At 38.7% G+C, this 16,636-nt stretch overlaps 1 protein-coding gene across 3 annotated transcripts; it reads right to left on the bottom strand.

The window, feature by feature from the left end:
* Positions 1-671: 671 nt before the first annotated feature.
* nuf2.L (NDC80 kinetochore complex component NUF2 L homeolog) lies at positions 672-16,238 on the bottom strand. Of its 3 annotated transcripts, none has more exons than XM_018256546.2 (14): positions 16,082-16,238; positions 15,245-15,444; positions 14,753-14,827; positions 13,562-13,638; positions 13,147-13,208; positions 12,759-12,856; positions 12,087-12,160; positions 11,866-11,962; positions 10,474-10,536; positions 5,182-5,319; positions 3,745-3,885; positions 2,748-2,923; positions 2,490-2,625; positions 672-927 (listed from the first exon to the last, which is right to left on the bottom strand). In XM_018256546.2, exons 2-14 carry the CDS (start codon positions 15,365-15,367, stop codon positions 799-801), a joined length of 1,389 nt encoding a protein of 462 aa, XP_018112035.1. In that variant the 5' UTR covers positions 15,368-15,444; positions 16,082-16,238; the 3' UTR covers positions 672-798.
* Between the last annotated feature and the right edge of the window lie 398 nt (positions 16,239-16,636).

Here is a 16,636-nt window from a genome sequence, read left to right as displayed (position 1 = left end):
GTTTTTTTCAAAACGCATCAGTTAATAGTGCTACTCCAGCAGAATTCTGCACTTCAATTCATTTCTCAAAAGAGCAAACGGATTTAATTTTGAAATCTGACATGGGGCTACACATTTTGTCAATTTCCCAGCTGCCCCATGTCATGTGACTTGTGCCTGCACTTTAGAAGAGAAATGCTTTCTGGCAGGCTGCTGTTTTTCCTTCTCAATGTAACTGAATGTGTCTCAGTGGGACCTGGGTTTTTACTATTGAGTGTTGTTCTTAGATCTACCAGGCAGCTGTTATCTTGTGTTAGGGAGCTGTTATCTGGTTACCTTCCCATTGTTCTTTTGTTTGGCTGCTGGGGGGAAAAAGGGAGGGGGTGATATCATTACAACTTGCAGTACAGCAGTAAAGAGTGATTGAAGTTTATCAAAGCACAAGTCACATGACTTGGGGCAACTGGGAAATTGACAATATGTCTAGCCCCATGTCAGATTTCAAAATTGAATATAAAAAAATCTGTTTGCTCTTTTGAGAAATGGATTTCAGTGCAGAATTCTGCTGGAGCAGCACTATTACCTGATTGATTTTGAAAAAAATGTTTTTTCCCATGACAGTATCCCTTTAAGATATTTGAAATCATCACCGACGTAATTTCGAGTCATAAAAAGTAACGAAAACAACAGTATTTTGTATGTCAAATGAGTATTTATTACTTGGGGTGTATGAAATGACATATATACATAAATATAAGATTATAACAAGACTATGCTAAACACATAGAAAAGACAAAACAAAAATTGCGGTGCAGTCATCTACCGCCGACTCAGCCTTCGATTGAGCTCTGCAATTTTCTCTCTTCTCCGGTCAGCACTGCGCTCAGATGCCTTCTGCAAACTGTCATGGTATTTTTCTAGTGCAGCGCGAAAATCTGTTATAACCTCCTGGAGAGACAGAAGCCGTTTAACCCAGCGTGTAGGCAAAAGGATGAAGCATCACAGAGAAAGAAGAAGAGGATGGGGGAATATCACGTCAGAAATGGGGGAGTGTGGGAAAATATGGTATAAGCAGAAGGGTGAAACAAGGACATGACTGTAATTGTCTAAATAACATTAGGAATCTTCACGCAGGGAATTAGCTGAGAAACACCTACCATCTTTCTTTCCTCTGTCCCACCAATCAATTACAAACGATACTGTACGATCACAGAATGATTTTTAGAGGATCAGATTTTTGGGGGGTATATTTGTATTTTTTGGCTAGAAAACAAAGTTTGCCATACTTTGCTAGAAGGAATTTTAAATTTCTGTTTACTTGTGGGTTTTTAGTATTCGGTTCGGAATTCTGCCTTTTTCAGCAGGATGCGGATTCGGCCGAATCCTTCTGCATGGCTGAACCGAATATGATTTTGATATGCAAATTAGGGGTGGGGAGGGAAATCTTGTGACTTTTTGTCACAAAACAAAAAGAAGTAAGTAAAAGAAGTAAAAGATATTTTCCCCTTCCCACCCTATATGCAAATTAGGATTCAGTATTTGGCTGAATCTTTTGCGAAGGATTCGGTCGAATCCAAAATAGTGGATTTGGTGCTTCTTTAGTTTTTAGGGATGCATTTATCAAACTGTGCATTTTTAACCCTTGATAGCAATAAAGCCTATTTACAGTTTTAAAAAGATTGTGTATTTTACCCCCTAGGGCAACAACACATATGGCATTTATTGCAGCAACAAAACAGCAGGGAAAACACATACAAGACATTGGTATGTGTATAGTATTCCTACAGTATATATAGTACAGGTATGGGACCGGTTATCCAGAATGCTCAGGACTTCAGTTAACGGATCTTTCAGTTAACGGATCTTTCCATAATTTCGATCTTCACACATTAAGACTACTAGAAAGTCATTTAAACTTTAAATACACCCAATAGGCTGGTTTTGCTTCCAATAAGGATTAATTATAACTTAGTTTGCATCAAGTACAAGCTACTGTTATATAATATTATTATTACAGAGAAAAATATTTTTTTATAAATTTGGAATATTTGGATAACATGGAGTACAAGAGATGGCCTTTCCGTAATTTTGAACTTTCTGGGTAACGGGTTTCCGGATAACTGATCCCATTCCTGTATACCTAGAAAATAATCCTACTATAAAGCAAAACAGAACTACTGTGGTTTGGCAGCAAACAAATACAAAAAAAATAGTCATGAGCACTAGGAAATCGATTCTTCCATGCAAGCACACCAACTGGCAATTAAATATCCCCTGCCCCCAGTTATACACTATTAGCATTATTTTCAAGCATAAGCAAATCTTTCTGGATTCTGATGACTGGGTCTTTCAGATAAAGTAAAGCTTTGCTGGAGAAGCAGTGACTGAAACGCTGTACTTCCACACTGTATCTGTTTCACCAAAGAGCTCATGGGTTCAGACACAAGTATACAAACCTGAGAGAATAGGGAAAACTGTAAGAAAAGACATCCTGAATTGAGTAGCCTCACCTGACATTTCTTCTTCCCTGCTTCTGTTGTTTCTAGAAGCTGCTCTTTTTTACCAATTGTTTGCTGAATTTCTTGAAGAACCTGAGCAACACGTCCATGTACCACCTGTCTCTTCTCCTGGATACGACTACAGACTCTGAGAAGGAAGAAATAAAGAGATAATTATCAGTGAAGGAAGAATGAAAGCTTGTACATGTCAGGCCAGAGAATGCCTCTGCTTGACCATTTGTTAATCAATGAAATTAAAGGGAAACTTACTCTAGAATTTCCTGCTTTTGTTGGTTGAAGTCTTCCTGTTTCTTCTTGTTCTTGATGTCGACTTTTGCAAGCTTCTCCTTCTTTACAAGAATGATTCGTTTGAGCTGAGCATCCTCGTTTGATAGGGATTTGAGCTCTAAGTTTAAATTCACAACCTGCTCTTCGCTGTGCCGGATCTGAACACCAAAAGCATAGCAGAAGTTCAGAACTTGATACCCTTAAAAGGAATTGTTCAGTGTAAAAATAAAAACTGGGTAAATAGATAGGCTGTGCAAAATAAAAAATGTTTCTAATATAGTTAGTTAGCCAAAAATGTAATGTATAAAGGCTGGAGTGACTGGATGTCTAACATAATAGCCAGAACACTTTCAGCTCTTTTGGTTTCCATTGACTGGTTACCCTGGTTACCAGGCATTAACCAATCAGAGACTTGAGGCGGGGGGCACATGGGTCATATCTGTTGCTTTTGAATCTGAGCTGAATGCTGAGGATCAATTGCAAACTCGATGAACAGTTATGTCCCATGTGGCCCCCCTTCAAGTCGCTGACTAACTCAGAGTTAGAGAGCTGAAAAGCAGGAAGTAGTGGTCTGGCTATTATATTAGATTATATCCAGTCACTCCAGTCTTTATACATTACATTTTTGGCTAACAAGCTATATTAGAAACATTTTTTATTTTGCACCCCTATATATTTACACAGTTTTTATTTTCACACTGAACTGTTCCTTTAAGGCACATGCAAAACTTCCATGAACCGTTTTTTGTGTATAGAACACCTGACAATCCCAAATATCTGTTCCACAAATACCATGGATATCTGTTGGTTGCTTTAGTGGGCAGTTTAGTTTAGCTTAGTAGCAATCTGCTTATGCAACATGTCAGCTAGTGTATATTGCATTGGCAGACAAGCTTGTCATTAAAGTTAATAAATCACTCAGATTAAAACATTACTTTGTGGAACCTGAAGTATAATACAAATACAAAACAATTCACACCTCCTCACGAATTTTTCTGTGTATCTCAAGGTTGGTGTCAATGCCCTGAAGTTTCTTTAAGTATCCTTGCACATCTGTCTGCCACATACAGGCAAAGGCCACCCTGTCCCGATAATAATCACACTTGTCGTTTGTCTCTTGCTGTGAAGAAAACGAGAGGAAAATGTTTAACCAAAAAAAATTGTTTAAAATGCATCTATTAAGAACAGAGGTTCAGCCTTTAGATGTTGCAAAACTACAACCATAAAACCTATCTTTGTGTAGATAAATTGTTATTCTATCAATAAACCTAAATTAAAAAGAAAATAATGAATGGCCTGACAATATCAAAAATCGAAAATGATATTCCTATATTGTTCCTAATTATATTAATTTAACATCCACATATAAAACATTTTAGTGATTTTGTACATGTTGAGCATGTTTTTATGTTGCAGAGAATGACATCTGTGCTATGTATCTCAGAATAAAAGAATGTCCTGATTTACTTTACGAGGCTGTCCGGTGGATTTATTTCAGACATCTAAGCCCAGTTTGTAACTACTTGTGATACTGACGTGTTCCTTTTCTTTTTGGAACTGAAACACATTAGCATCACTCACAAACTCTTCTGTTTAGCAGATCTGCAGTCTTCTATGATGGAACAGTCCTAATAAAGGCATGAGGGCCGTAAACAGTCGCAGATTCAGATTTTGCAAACTGCTTGGATAAGACCATAAAACTCTCTGTTATCTTGGAGTCTTTGAGTATGGATCAGTGGCTACTAATCCCTCCTTCTCAAATTTTACTTCTGGGATGTCCAGTAAACCCATGGAAGACAAAGAAGTCTCTTTGGATGGGCAGTGGTCGAAGCAGAGAAAGGAGGCTTCAAAACCATTCAAAAACTTTGTCTAAAATCTCTGGAATGTGAAAAAAATGTTGGGGCCCTGCTAATGAGACACAGCATACACATTAGTTCAAAAGTCTAACTCACTGGAGTGGTGTAAGCAGCCATTTAGCTGAGAGGGAGGGCCACTGTAGGTAGACCCTGGGCAGTGGTCAGCTGAAAAGATTTGCAGGATGCAGAAAAGGGAGATCAAAAGAACCTTGAAATTTGGAATGTGCATGCATGATATCTAGAGTAGGCCTTATAGATGGGGCTCTAGTTAGCATGCTCAAGTTCGGATGTGCGTCACCAACCCTGTGGACAATAAAACCTAGTGCATTATTGTAAAACTCAAAGGAGTCTGGCACAGGGTCAGTACACAGAATGCTTGAGTTCGATCAGCCATAATAAATAAGCTTTAAAAGTTGTCTTAATTTCTGTCTCACACATATTGAGAATTGTGAATGGCTGCAGTTGTTTCTAACAGGAAGCCTAACATTACAATCTCAAACGAGAGATTTAGATCTCAATCAGGTGTGGTGCAACGGGTGCACATCACAATGGCGACTTACCCTGGCTTGCTTCAGTCTGTGAACAGTTTCCTTCATCCTCTCAGTTTTACTTTTGCGTTGTTCTGGAGATTCCACAATCTGTGACTTCATACGCTCCTGCTCTTCCTTCATTGTGGCAATAGCCAGCTTTTGTTCATTCTGCATCAAAAGACAATATATAATTCAAGCCCAAGTAACAAAATAATCCTTTGCTGATTAAGTCAGACTCCAGATGCAAGCAATAACATGGTTTATAATATCATTTGCTGGCAAACATAGATCTCTGCAAGTCCAGATTACATTAGTAAAAGCATTTTGGATGAGACAAGACATCTTACTCTTTGATTCAGTTTCAGCATTTATAAATCAACAGTCTATGGTTAACAAGCTGCTGAATACTCGACCTTTGGCTTAGAGAACACTCTACTGTAGTCAGAGCTTCATACCCACTGACCTCTCTCTCTAATATGAATCTTTTATGTGATGATTCTTCATCTCTCTCTTCTATCTGTGCATTATCTTATTGTTACATTAAAGCAAAAGGAAAGCCACGTTGAATAACATTCCTTATTTATATCTTATTATACTATTCTTTCAGTGCTGCTCTGTCATTTAGCTCATCCCCACATACTCTGCAGTGTGTGAATGCACAGTATTATAAAGTTCAAATACAGGCATATGAAAACTTTTGGAACCCCTCTTAATTCTTTGGAGTTTTGTTTATCATTGGCTAAGCTTTCAAAGTAGCAACTTCCTTTTATCGTATATACTAGAGTATAAGCCGACCCAAGTATAAGCCGAGGTACCTAATTTTACCTACGAAAACTGGGAAAACTTATTGACTTGAGTATAAGCCTAGACACAACTACAGCCCTGTCTCCCAGCAGCGCACATTCCGCCAAAGTGACCCCCCAGCGATAAACCGGACTTCTTTACAAAGTTGATGGTGACAGAGAATTGCCAAACGGATTACTGTGTGCATTGTCCCACTGTCCCACTACCATGTACAGAGGGCGCTGTGTGATATTGCCATCACTGTTAATCTTTCGTATAACCAACAGAGGGCGCTGTGTGATATTGCAGTCACTGTTATTCTTTCATATAACCAACAGAGGGCGCACTGTTATTCTTTCATATAACCAACAGAGGGCGCTGTGTGATATTGCAGTCTCTCCCCAAGCGAACTGTTGGTATAGGAATGATTAAAAGTGACTGCAATCTCAGCTACTGCCCGCTGACTCGAGTATAAGCCGAGGTAGACTTTTTCAGCACATTTTTTGGGGCAGCCCCCTAGCTATATAAATCAATTTTTGGTAAGGCAAGATATTGTTAACCTGTCCCCTCCAAAAGGCAATGGTTGGGGGTCAATTGACTTCCAGTGTAAAAGGATAGATTTTTTCACATAGTATAAAAGTTGTAGATAGCAAAGTTTAACAGTAGACTTCAAACCCAAGTTGTCCATCACTCCCAAAAGACAAACCATCGGCGTTCTAAAACTTGGGACATCAAAGACTCGAGAGGTGTATTGCAGAACCCCCTCGCAGAACCCCCTCCCAGAACCCTTGAATACCAGGGCACTCCCAGAATACGTGTATAAATGTGCCTACCTCCTGGTTACATACATACTTAAATTGGGTTGAAAAAAGACAAAGTCCATCAAGTTCAACCCCTCCAAATGAAAACCCAGCATCCATACACACACCCCTCCCTACTTTTAATTAAAATTCTATATACCCATACCTATACTAACTATAGAGTTTAGTATCACAATAGCCTTTGATATTATGTCTGTCCAAAAAATCATCCAAGCCATTCTTAAAGGCATTAACTGAATCAGCCATCACAACATCACCCGGCAGTGCATTCCACAACCTCACTGTCCTGACTGTGAAGAACCCTCTACGTTGCTTCAAATGAAAGTTCTTTTCTTCTAGTCTAAAGGGGTGGCCTCTGGTACGGTGATCCTCTTTATGGGTAAAAAGGTCCCCTGCCATTTGTCTATATTGTCCTCTAATGTACTTGTAAAGTGTAATCATGTCCCCTCGCAAGCGCCTTTTTTCCAGAGAAAACAACCCCAACCTTGACAGTCTACCCTCATAATTTAAGTCTTCCGTCCCTCTAACCAATTTAGTTGCACGTCTCTGCACTCTCTCCAGCTCATTTATATCCCTCTTAAGGACTGGAGTCCAAAACTGAACTGCATACTCCAGATGAGGCCTTACCAGGGACCTATAAAGAGGCATAATTATGTTTTCATCCCTTGAGTTAATGCCCTTTTTTTATGCAAGACAGAACTTTATTTGCTTTAGTAGCCACAGAATGACACTGCCCAGAATTAGACAACGTGTTATCTACAAAGACCCCTAGATCCTTTTCATTTAAGGAAACTCCCAACACATTGCCATTTAGTGTATAACTTGCATTTATATTATTTTTGCCAAAGTGCATAACCTTGCATTTATCAACATTGAACCTCATTTTCCAGTTTGCTGCCCAGTTTTCCAGTTTAGACAAATCACTTTGCAAAGTGGCAGTATCCTGCATAGAACCTATAGTTCTGCACAATTTAGTATCATCTGCAAAAATAGAAACAGTACTTTCAATGCCCACCTCCAGGTCATTAATAAACAAGTTGAAAAGCAAGGAAACTAGTACAGAGCCCTGCGGTACTCCACTAACAACACTGGTCCAATTAGAAAATGTTCCATTTACCACCACTCTTTGTAGTCTATCTTTTAGCCAGTTCTCTATCCAGGTACAAATACTATGTTCTAGGCCAACATTCCTTAATTTAACCAGTAACCTTTTGTGTGGCACTGTATCAAATGCTTTAGCAAAGTCTAAGTAAATCACATCCACTGCCATCCCAGAATCGAGGTCTCTACTTACATTCTCGTAAAAAGAAATTAAGTTAGTCTGGCAAGATCTATTACGCATAAAACCATGCTGGCACAAACTCATAGTATTATGAGTTGCATTTAATCTATCTGAAACCATAGGATATAGTTTTATGGTGAAAGGTACACCCTGTTTAGAAATTTAGTTTGAATATACAGGTATAGGATCCCATATCCGGAAACCCGATATCCAGAAAGCTTCGAATTATGGAATGGCTGTCTCCCATAGACTCCATTTTATCCAAATAATCCCAATTTTTAGAAATGATTTCCTTTTTCTCTGTAATAATAAAACAGTAGCTTGTACTTGGTCCCAAATAAGATGTAATTAATCCTTATTGGAAGCAAAACCAGCCTATTGGGTTTATTTAATGTTTAAATGAATTTCTAGTAGACTTAAGGCATGAAGACCCAAATTACAGAAAGATCCGTTATCCTGAAAACCCCAGGTCCCAAGCATTCTGGATAACAGGTCCCATACCTGTATCTGACAGATATGGTAATATCTGGGACCTGTCTCAGTGCATTTGCCCACATGTCCTGCTCCAGGCCTGGACTGTCTCTGTACCATTTATTCCTCATTTTTTCTAAAGGATCTGGACCGGCCTATCCCAGTATGGCATAGACCCAGGTGGTCGATTTTTTTAAGTCCTCCCTTTTCAAATAAACTTCTAGAGTAGTCTCTACTATTTCAATGGGCCTGGTAGGAAATTGGGTTCTGAAGGCATGCCTTAGCTGGAGATACCAGAAAAACATGGAGTGTGGTAAGTGCCTTGAAGACTCTGGAATTGCTTCATGTCCCCATTATCTACAATATCACACAAAGTTTTAACTCCCCGGCTAGCCCAGCTACTTACAGCTGGTAGATCCCTGTAGTGTGGGAGCTCACTGTTACCCCAACATGAACATACATATGAACAATCTTTAGTGCTTTTTTGAACATTTCCACTGCTGTAGCCATTGGTGTAGTTATTGAGCAGTGCTTACATCAATACTTAGTTGAGCCTCCTTTTGCAAATGTAACAGCCTCTAGACACCTCCTATAGCCTTTGATGAATGTCTGGATTCTGGATGGTGGTATTTTTGACCATTCGTCCAAACAAAATCTCTCCAGTTCAGTTAAATTTGATGACTGCCGAGCTTGGACAGCCTACTTCAAATCATCCCATAGACTTTCCATGATATTCAAGTCAGGGACTATGAGGGCCATTCCAGAATAGATTTTGAAGTGTGTTTAGGGCCATTGTCTTGTTGGAATATCCAACCCCTGCGTAACTTCAACTTTGTGACTGGTGACTGATGCCTGAACATTATCCTGAAGAATTTGTTGATATTGGGTTGAATTCATCCGACCCTCCACTTTAACAAGGGGCCCAGTCCCTGAACTAGCCACACAGCATGATGGAACCTCCACCAAATTTGACAGTAGGTAGCAGGTGTTTTTCTTGGAATATGGTGTTCTTCTTCCGCCATGCAAAGCGCTTTTTGTTAAGACCAAATAACTAAATTTTTGTCTCATCAGTCCAAAGCACTTTGTTCCAAAATGACTGGCTTGTCTAAATGAGCTTTTGCATACAACAAGCGAAAGTTTGTGTAGTGAGTGCAGAAAGGGCTTCTCTCACATCCCCCTGCCATACAGATGTTCTTTGTGCAAATTGTGCTGAATTGTAGAACGATGTACAGATACACCGTCTGCAGCAAGGTCTTTGGAGGTGATCTTTGGGTTGTCTGTAACCATTCTCACAATCCTCCGCATATGCCGCTTCTGTATTTTACTTGGCCTGCCAGACCTGAACTTTACAGCAACTGTGCCTGTGGCCTTCCATTTGAAAACTGACAGTTTAAACCTCTGAGATAGCTTTTTGTAGTCTTCCCCATAACCATGATACTGAACAATCTTTGTTTTCAGATCGTTGCTTTGAGGCTACCATGCCGTCACTCTTCAGAGGAGAGTCAAAAAGGAGCACAACTTGCAATTGGCCACCTTAAATACCTTTTCTCATGATCTGACACACCTGCCTATGAAGTTCAAAGCTTAATGAGCCAATACAACCAATTTGGTGTTGCCAGTAATCAGTGTTGTGCAGTTACATGCATTCAAATTAGGTACAGGGGTACCCACATTTTTGCAAAGCCAGTTTTTCACATTTGATTTAATTTCATACAACTGAATACTGCTTTATTAAAAATCTTTGTTCAGAAAACACCCCATAACCCAGATGTTCCGGGGAAATGAAAAGACATACCACTCTTATCTTTTTTGTTGGAAAATGAAGTAAATTATTATGCAGCCTGAGAGGGGTTCCAAAACTTTTTCATATGACTGTATGTACTATAGAGCACACAAGTCAGCAGTATCCAGTTTGCCTTATTACAAAAACAGTTAGTTAAATCATGTGGTAAGGAAAAAGCTCACCAGTCTTTTGTTCTTTTCTGCAAATTCAGTTTTTCGCTGAGCAATTTTTTCTTGAAATGCAACCTAGTTTTAAGAAGGGAAAATCATAACATTAACCTGGAGACAGAATTACAGTTGAAGAATTTAGCCAGTTTATAGATAGGAACAAAGTCAAAAGTGTACATTTAGCACAGATAAAAGGAGAACATGAAAATACATAAATCTTTAAATATATGCAAAATATCAGCAATCAAAACAAGCAATATGAATCATAGCGTGCAAGACATCAGAATTGATTCATTAGAAAGACAGGGGGAACGGTCATATTACTGCAGTTTAGGATAAAGGTGGCCATACAAGGGAAATTTAAACTGTCAATACGGGTCCTTTAGACCAATTCTGCAGCTTATCTGCTGTTTACGGGGCACTCTGACTGATATCTGACAGAAATTCAGCCACATGTCAGACAGGTTTGATTTTCCTGTTGATTCGAGGACTGCACAGGCTAGTTGATGCCGTCCTTGCTCCAACAGTTCCTATTCCTGTCAATATAATATCAATCATTTGCCCTAGGGCCAACGATCAGGTTAAACCAGATATCACCCACTTAGGTTTCACATCTGTTGCAGGGAAATATACCTGCTTTAGTTGTTTTAGGAAGAGCACTTATGACAATCATTTTCCTTATATTAGGTGGTTGTCTATAAAACGAGAGGTAGTTCCGGGAATGTGTTTTAGTTGGGTATCTATATGGAGCATGGGTTGCAGGTCTCTGGCTTTTTTTCAAATAATGTTTGGTTGTGGTTGTAGGTATATCACTCCAACTTGCACTGGGGGCAGATGGGAAACGGACAATATTATCTAGCCCCATGTCAGATTTCAAAATGAAATATAAATAAATCTGTTGGCTTTTTAGAGAAATGGATTACAGTGCCGAATTCTGCTGGAGCAGCACTATTAAAAAAATAGGCTTTCGCATGACAGTATCCCTTTAATGTATATTAAACGGTACCTCATGTTAATCCTTTTTTTGCGGATAGGTCTACTTTTGTAAGTAATTGTTACTAAGTTCCTAAACCCGACTGTTTTGCCAACCTGCCTGTTAGAGTTTCTAATGCTAACAAGCTACTGCTGCAAATATTGCAGCCCCCTCATAGAGGAAAAGGAGTAATGGATAGGTAATGTGAAGCATCAGACAAATGAGTTTATGGCAAAATTATAAATAGCATGCAAAGACATTATTATGATGATAGATGTAATAAAGGTTTCATTTTTAGTGTCAGTATCTCTTTAAGTCTGAGATAAGTCTGACAAAGTAACAGACATTTGTGGAAAAGACAGACAAAACAAGCCAGCAGGGTCGGCCTGCCAGAAAATATAGGAATCATAACGTGCACACAAGATTTCACTCACATCCTTGGCACGATATTCTTGACTTATTATCTGCTGCAAATCATGGATTTCAGAGGAAAGTGCTTTAAATTCTGCTTGTTGCTCAGGTGGAACAGTCCTGCAAAAACATAGAATATTTGTACATAATTTTATGTAGCAAATGTTGCCTTACCTGGAAATGTAAAGATGCACAGACATCTGAAGCTTAATACAACCTACTAAAAGGCTGATAATAAACTCACGTGAGTTTTTCTATCTTGATTTCTGCCTCCTGATTTGCCTTCTGAAGCTGCCGCACATTCTCCAATGCAGATTTCTAAAAAGGAGTCACAGAATAGAACCAAAGTTACAAACAAAGAACTTTAAACTAGCTGCAGAGCAGTGACCAGTTTGGTTACACAGCCAGGTATGTAATTTGGTCAGTACAGCTCCCCTTATTTACTATATACAAAGTTGTGAGTCTAATGTCACACAACACTTTTACTCTGCAGACTGAAATGCAGGAGATACAAGTGGCTGAAATCCACCCCATGTGTGCAGTGACAGGTAGATGCCAATAACTACACTATTGGACTATTAGTCCAAGAAACATCCGTTCAGCAGCATTGAAATTGTCAATATGAAAGAAAAAATGCATTAATGCATGATTTGATGATACAGTGGTCTGGATATATGTTGTCCAGTATCACCAGTGATGTTACACCGACTGGCTGGTGCTTTCATATGATGCAAAGGATAATCTATTTCAGTGCGGAACCAATAAAATAGCAGCTGCACAGTCACCTACAGAAGCAGATTGCTGAAATTTGCAGGCAGATAATGGGGCTATTGTTGTACAGACAAACATGCATCAAAGTATAAAAACAAATGTAGCTCTAACACAACATTGTAACTTGCTTCTAGATGAATCTTACATAGCTTGAGCAGTATTCAAAATACACTTCCTTCCGCGTAGCACTGAAGTGGAGGAAATTGACAATGCCACTTAGCGAATGGAGGGTTCGTTTTCCTTCTGCAAATAAACAAAGTTTTAATCGAACTGCTCACGCTTTGGGGGTAGTATCAAAGTTGGGTTTCCCCTACAAATCAAATGTTGTGGGAAAGCTGTCCCAACCCAAGGCTTATGAGAATGCCAGACAGACAATCAAATGAGACACACCAATAAACCCAATTACCAACAATGCTCGATAGTAGGAGAGGTAAGGGCAGCACAATATACCTTAGGGGAATAGTTATAATTGAGCAAATACATTTTCCTCTGCAAGACTTAATTTACACAAGTCAAATAATGGTAAAACTTACTGGGATTCAGGACATCTGATGGATGGAAATCATACACTCTGCACATTGGTAAGAAGCGTGCCCTGTAGAATTAAAGAAGTATTAGTACTTTAATATGGGGCACAACAGACACAAAACAGAATTTAAATCTAATTTTCTTTCATCCAAATTCTAGAAGTTCTTTTCGGGGATTCAGCACATTAGAATCCATATGTAAAAGGGAGAAAGTTTGTCCAGGTGCAGTAACCCATAGTAACCAATGTTTACTTTTAAAAAGGTGACAATAAATGCTACCTGCTGATTAGTTGCTGTAAGCAAATACGGCAAGTAACTAGCTCTTTAGCAAACGGTGCATATTAGATGACACCCTAGGAGTTTAAACCCTCAACTTTAGGCACAAAAAATAATTTAAAAAAATAAAAAACGATATACATACATGAGCTTCAGAATATTAGCTACTGGTGCAAAACCCTCAACAAGATGTGGATACTGAATGTCAAGATCCATAGGCACCTGTAATACATACCATAACAAATACACTTATTATCCTTTACAAATCTCTCATCAGCATTAACAAGATGCAATTTACATCAAGTTCATAGGACCAAAAAAAAGCTTAACATCATGTACTTAGTGAATGTTTAAAACTTCTTTTTCACAAATTGGTTTTTCGTGCAGTGTTTGAGATATAAATGGTTAATAGTGTGCCTCTTTACTCTAAACCTTTTTCTACTGCAAATAACTCAACCATTTAAAATGTAAACTTATGGGTAACCACAATTATTCCATATCTACTACTATAGCTCCATTTTGCTGAGCGCCAAGATATTTTAACAACAGGCCTTGGGCTGCAAGTAGGAATGGAATAGCTTTTATTCCTCTTAATGTATATCATAAGCACAACTTGATGCACATTTTTCGACAAGTTTTTTTTTTTTTTTTTTTTCTTCTTCTGTCAAATGCATTGGAGTCAATAGGCTGTTCGTTCTTTGCATTTTTTTCTTGTACCAAATGTATGGAAGTCAATTAGCATTTTGTCCTCACATTTTTTTGTATGAACCCAAAATACACTGTCAAATTATAGCGCAAATTAATGTCCATGTTTCCATTTGCAAATACACAATTTATTGCTGCAGGTGCAGGCATGAACACACTCCCTCTAAGCTTAGGGCTCATTCTAGGGTTGAGACTAATTTCTAAACCAAAGGCTCATTAAAGAATGAGCCTTTTGTTTGGACTATTGTTAAGCAGCTATTTGGGCATCCATGTTTATTAAATATAATATGTTAGATATAGAAGCCTCTGCAAGATTGGGTTTGATAGAAATGTTTTGCAGATTAGAATTCCTTCATAATAGGAAAATGCATTGAGACATCCCTCTAGTACACGTAAACAAGTGGATGAGGAGGAAATGGGCATTTTTCACTTAGTGGTAATCTGGTTTATTCGAATCTATTCAATGTGAACCTGTTCCATTAATGTTCATAAGGTTTCCTGAATCAGTTGCTTTACTAGGGAGAGTAGAAAGGATTATATTTAAGCTTGATCTGATTCTAGCCTGGGTGTAACCCATGGTGCACTTTTTCATTTGCCTGGTTGAGAAAAACAACAAAAACGGTTTACTTACCATATAAAATTGTTCAACGCCATAATTAAAAACCTGTTGCAGGATTCTCATGTAAAGTTTTTGCACCATTTCAGGCTGGAAAATAAAAATCCAGAGCGGTTAAATCCTGGCTGTTGACATGCCTGACTATTTTTTTAAGACAATGTGCAAACTAACATAGTACAGGTCAAATATATTAAGAAAGGTTGCATCAATTGTTATTAAAATAACTGGAAAACAGTGCTGTATCTGGTATTTTTGGTAAGCGGCTCAGTTCAGCTCTGCTTCCACCTGCAAAGGCTGCCCCAACTTTGATGATATAATAGAACAGGTTTTACAGAAGTGCATTGTCCTATTGCCTTCTGTACAAAGTGCTCGTTACAGTGAGGAGGTTGGGCAGCATTTGAAGAACATTGCAAATGTAATCACACCCATTATTTCATCCCACCCGGCAAACAAAATAAAAAGTGAAAATGAATAAAGGACCCTTTGTTTTTTCAATCGCTGACTTACCTTGGGGTTTGGAAAGATGTCATTTTTGTTGAAATTTTTAGCTTCGGTGCCAGTGAGAATATTTTGACGGAAAAAATTAACCAAGTCTGCAGCTGGGAAAATCGGAAAGGTCAGTTTGTCCATCCTGCATGCGATATAATGAAACCTGGCCGGAGTCACTGACAGCAAGATTAACTGTATTTCCTTGGAGAAGACAATCCCTACACAATGGAAAGCAAAGAGTCAAATAGATGCAAGTAGCATTACAAGGACATTCCGATTCTTTTATTTCCTGCAGTGACAAAAAGGTGCTTAGTCTAGCTGTGTGTGTAAGTGTAACTACAGCTCTCAGCATTCACTAATACTGGATGGGAGCTATAGGACTACATATTGAACAGTTTAAGTTAAAACAAAAGTAAAGACAAATACTCAAAGTGACCGTTATTCCACAGTAGTGCTTTACCCTCTCTTTTCTTCAAATGTCGTCAATAATCCCTATTATTATTATTATGATGTAGCAACACACAGAAAGTCCCTGATGGAATACAGCAGCTCCAGACAGGGAGTAAATGCAGCTGTTTCGATTGTAAACTCTAATGAGCAGGGCTTTCTCCCTCCCCTGTGTCTACTATTTGTAAGTTTGTTATATACACCTTTCTTGTTTAATATGTCGGTTCTTTATATATGTGTTTATGCAAATATAATTCTCACTACATAAGATGAGGTGCAGCGATGTGCAGGCGTTTTCACTGCTATAAATGCGGCGTGTGTTACATTACATATCCAGTAACTTACACACAAACGCGCATGAAATGTCGTTATTTCTGTGTGAGAATGATGTCAAGCTGTTATACTTACGAAATAATGGGTCCCTACAGCGGTTCTGTTCTATTACACAGCCGTTTGTTTACCGGGCACTTTCAAAATCCTATACACCGCCCACCGCCATGACGTATTGGAAAAGCCTGTGAAACGCACTTCGGGTTCCACGCCTCGTTCCGGCTGGAATGTAACTGGCGCCTTCTGGATGACGTCACTGTAGGCGGAACTGAGGTTGCTAACGGTCGCAGAGAATGGCAATTGCATATGAAAGGTTGTGTTCATTTTGAGAACAAACAACAGCCTTTCTATCTGTTTTGGTTTAAAGGGTTATTTTTGCTATTATGAGATAAAGCTGGGGGGACAGGAGAGCAGATAGATGCAAGAGTTGCCAAATATGCTTTAAAATCAATGTAGTTTAAGGGGTGGTTCATCTTTAACTTTTATTGTGTTATAGAACAGCCAATTCTAAGCAACTTTTCAATTGGTTTTCATTATTTTTTTTTTTTTATAGTTATTCTTCTGACTCTGCAGCTTTCAAATGGCCGTCGCTGACTCCCTTCTAAAAAACAAATGCTCTATGAGGCTGCAAAT

The sequence above is a fragment of the Xenopus laevis genome, chromosome 4L (genome assembly GCF_017654675.1).
Source record: "Xenopus laevis strain J_2021 chromosome 4L, Xenopus_laevis_v10.1, whole genome shotgun sequence".
Classification (NCBI taxonomy): Eukaryota; Metazoa; Chordata; class Amphibia; order Anura; family Pipidae; genus Xenopus; species Xenopus laevis.
This window is presented reverse-complemented; position numbering and strand designations above follow the sequence as displayed.

Coding starts and splice junctions, on each gene's coding strand:
- nuf2.L (XM_018256546.2), bottom strand. CDS start 15,367: ATGGACAAACTGACCTTTCCGATTTTCCCAGCTGCAGACTTGGTTAAT. Junction 13,209..13,561: donor GCTAATATTCTGAAGCTCAT/GTATGTATATCG, acceptor TTAATTCTACAG/GGCACGCTTCTTACCAATGT. Junction 5,320..10,473: donor CAGAAAAGAACAAAAGACTG/GTGAGCTTTTTC, acceptor CTTTTGATGCAG/AATGAACAAAAGCTGGCTAT.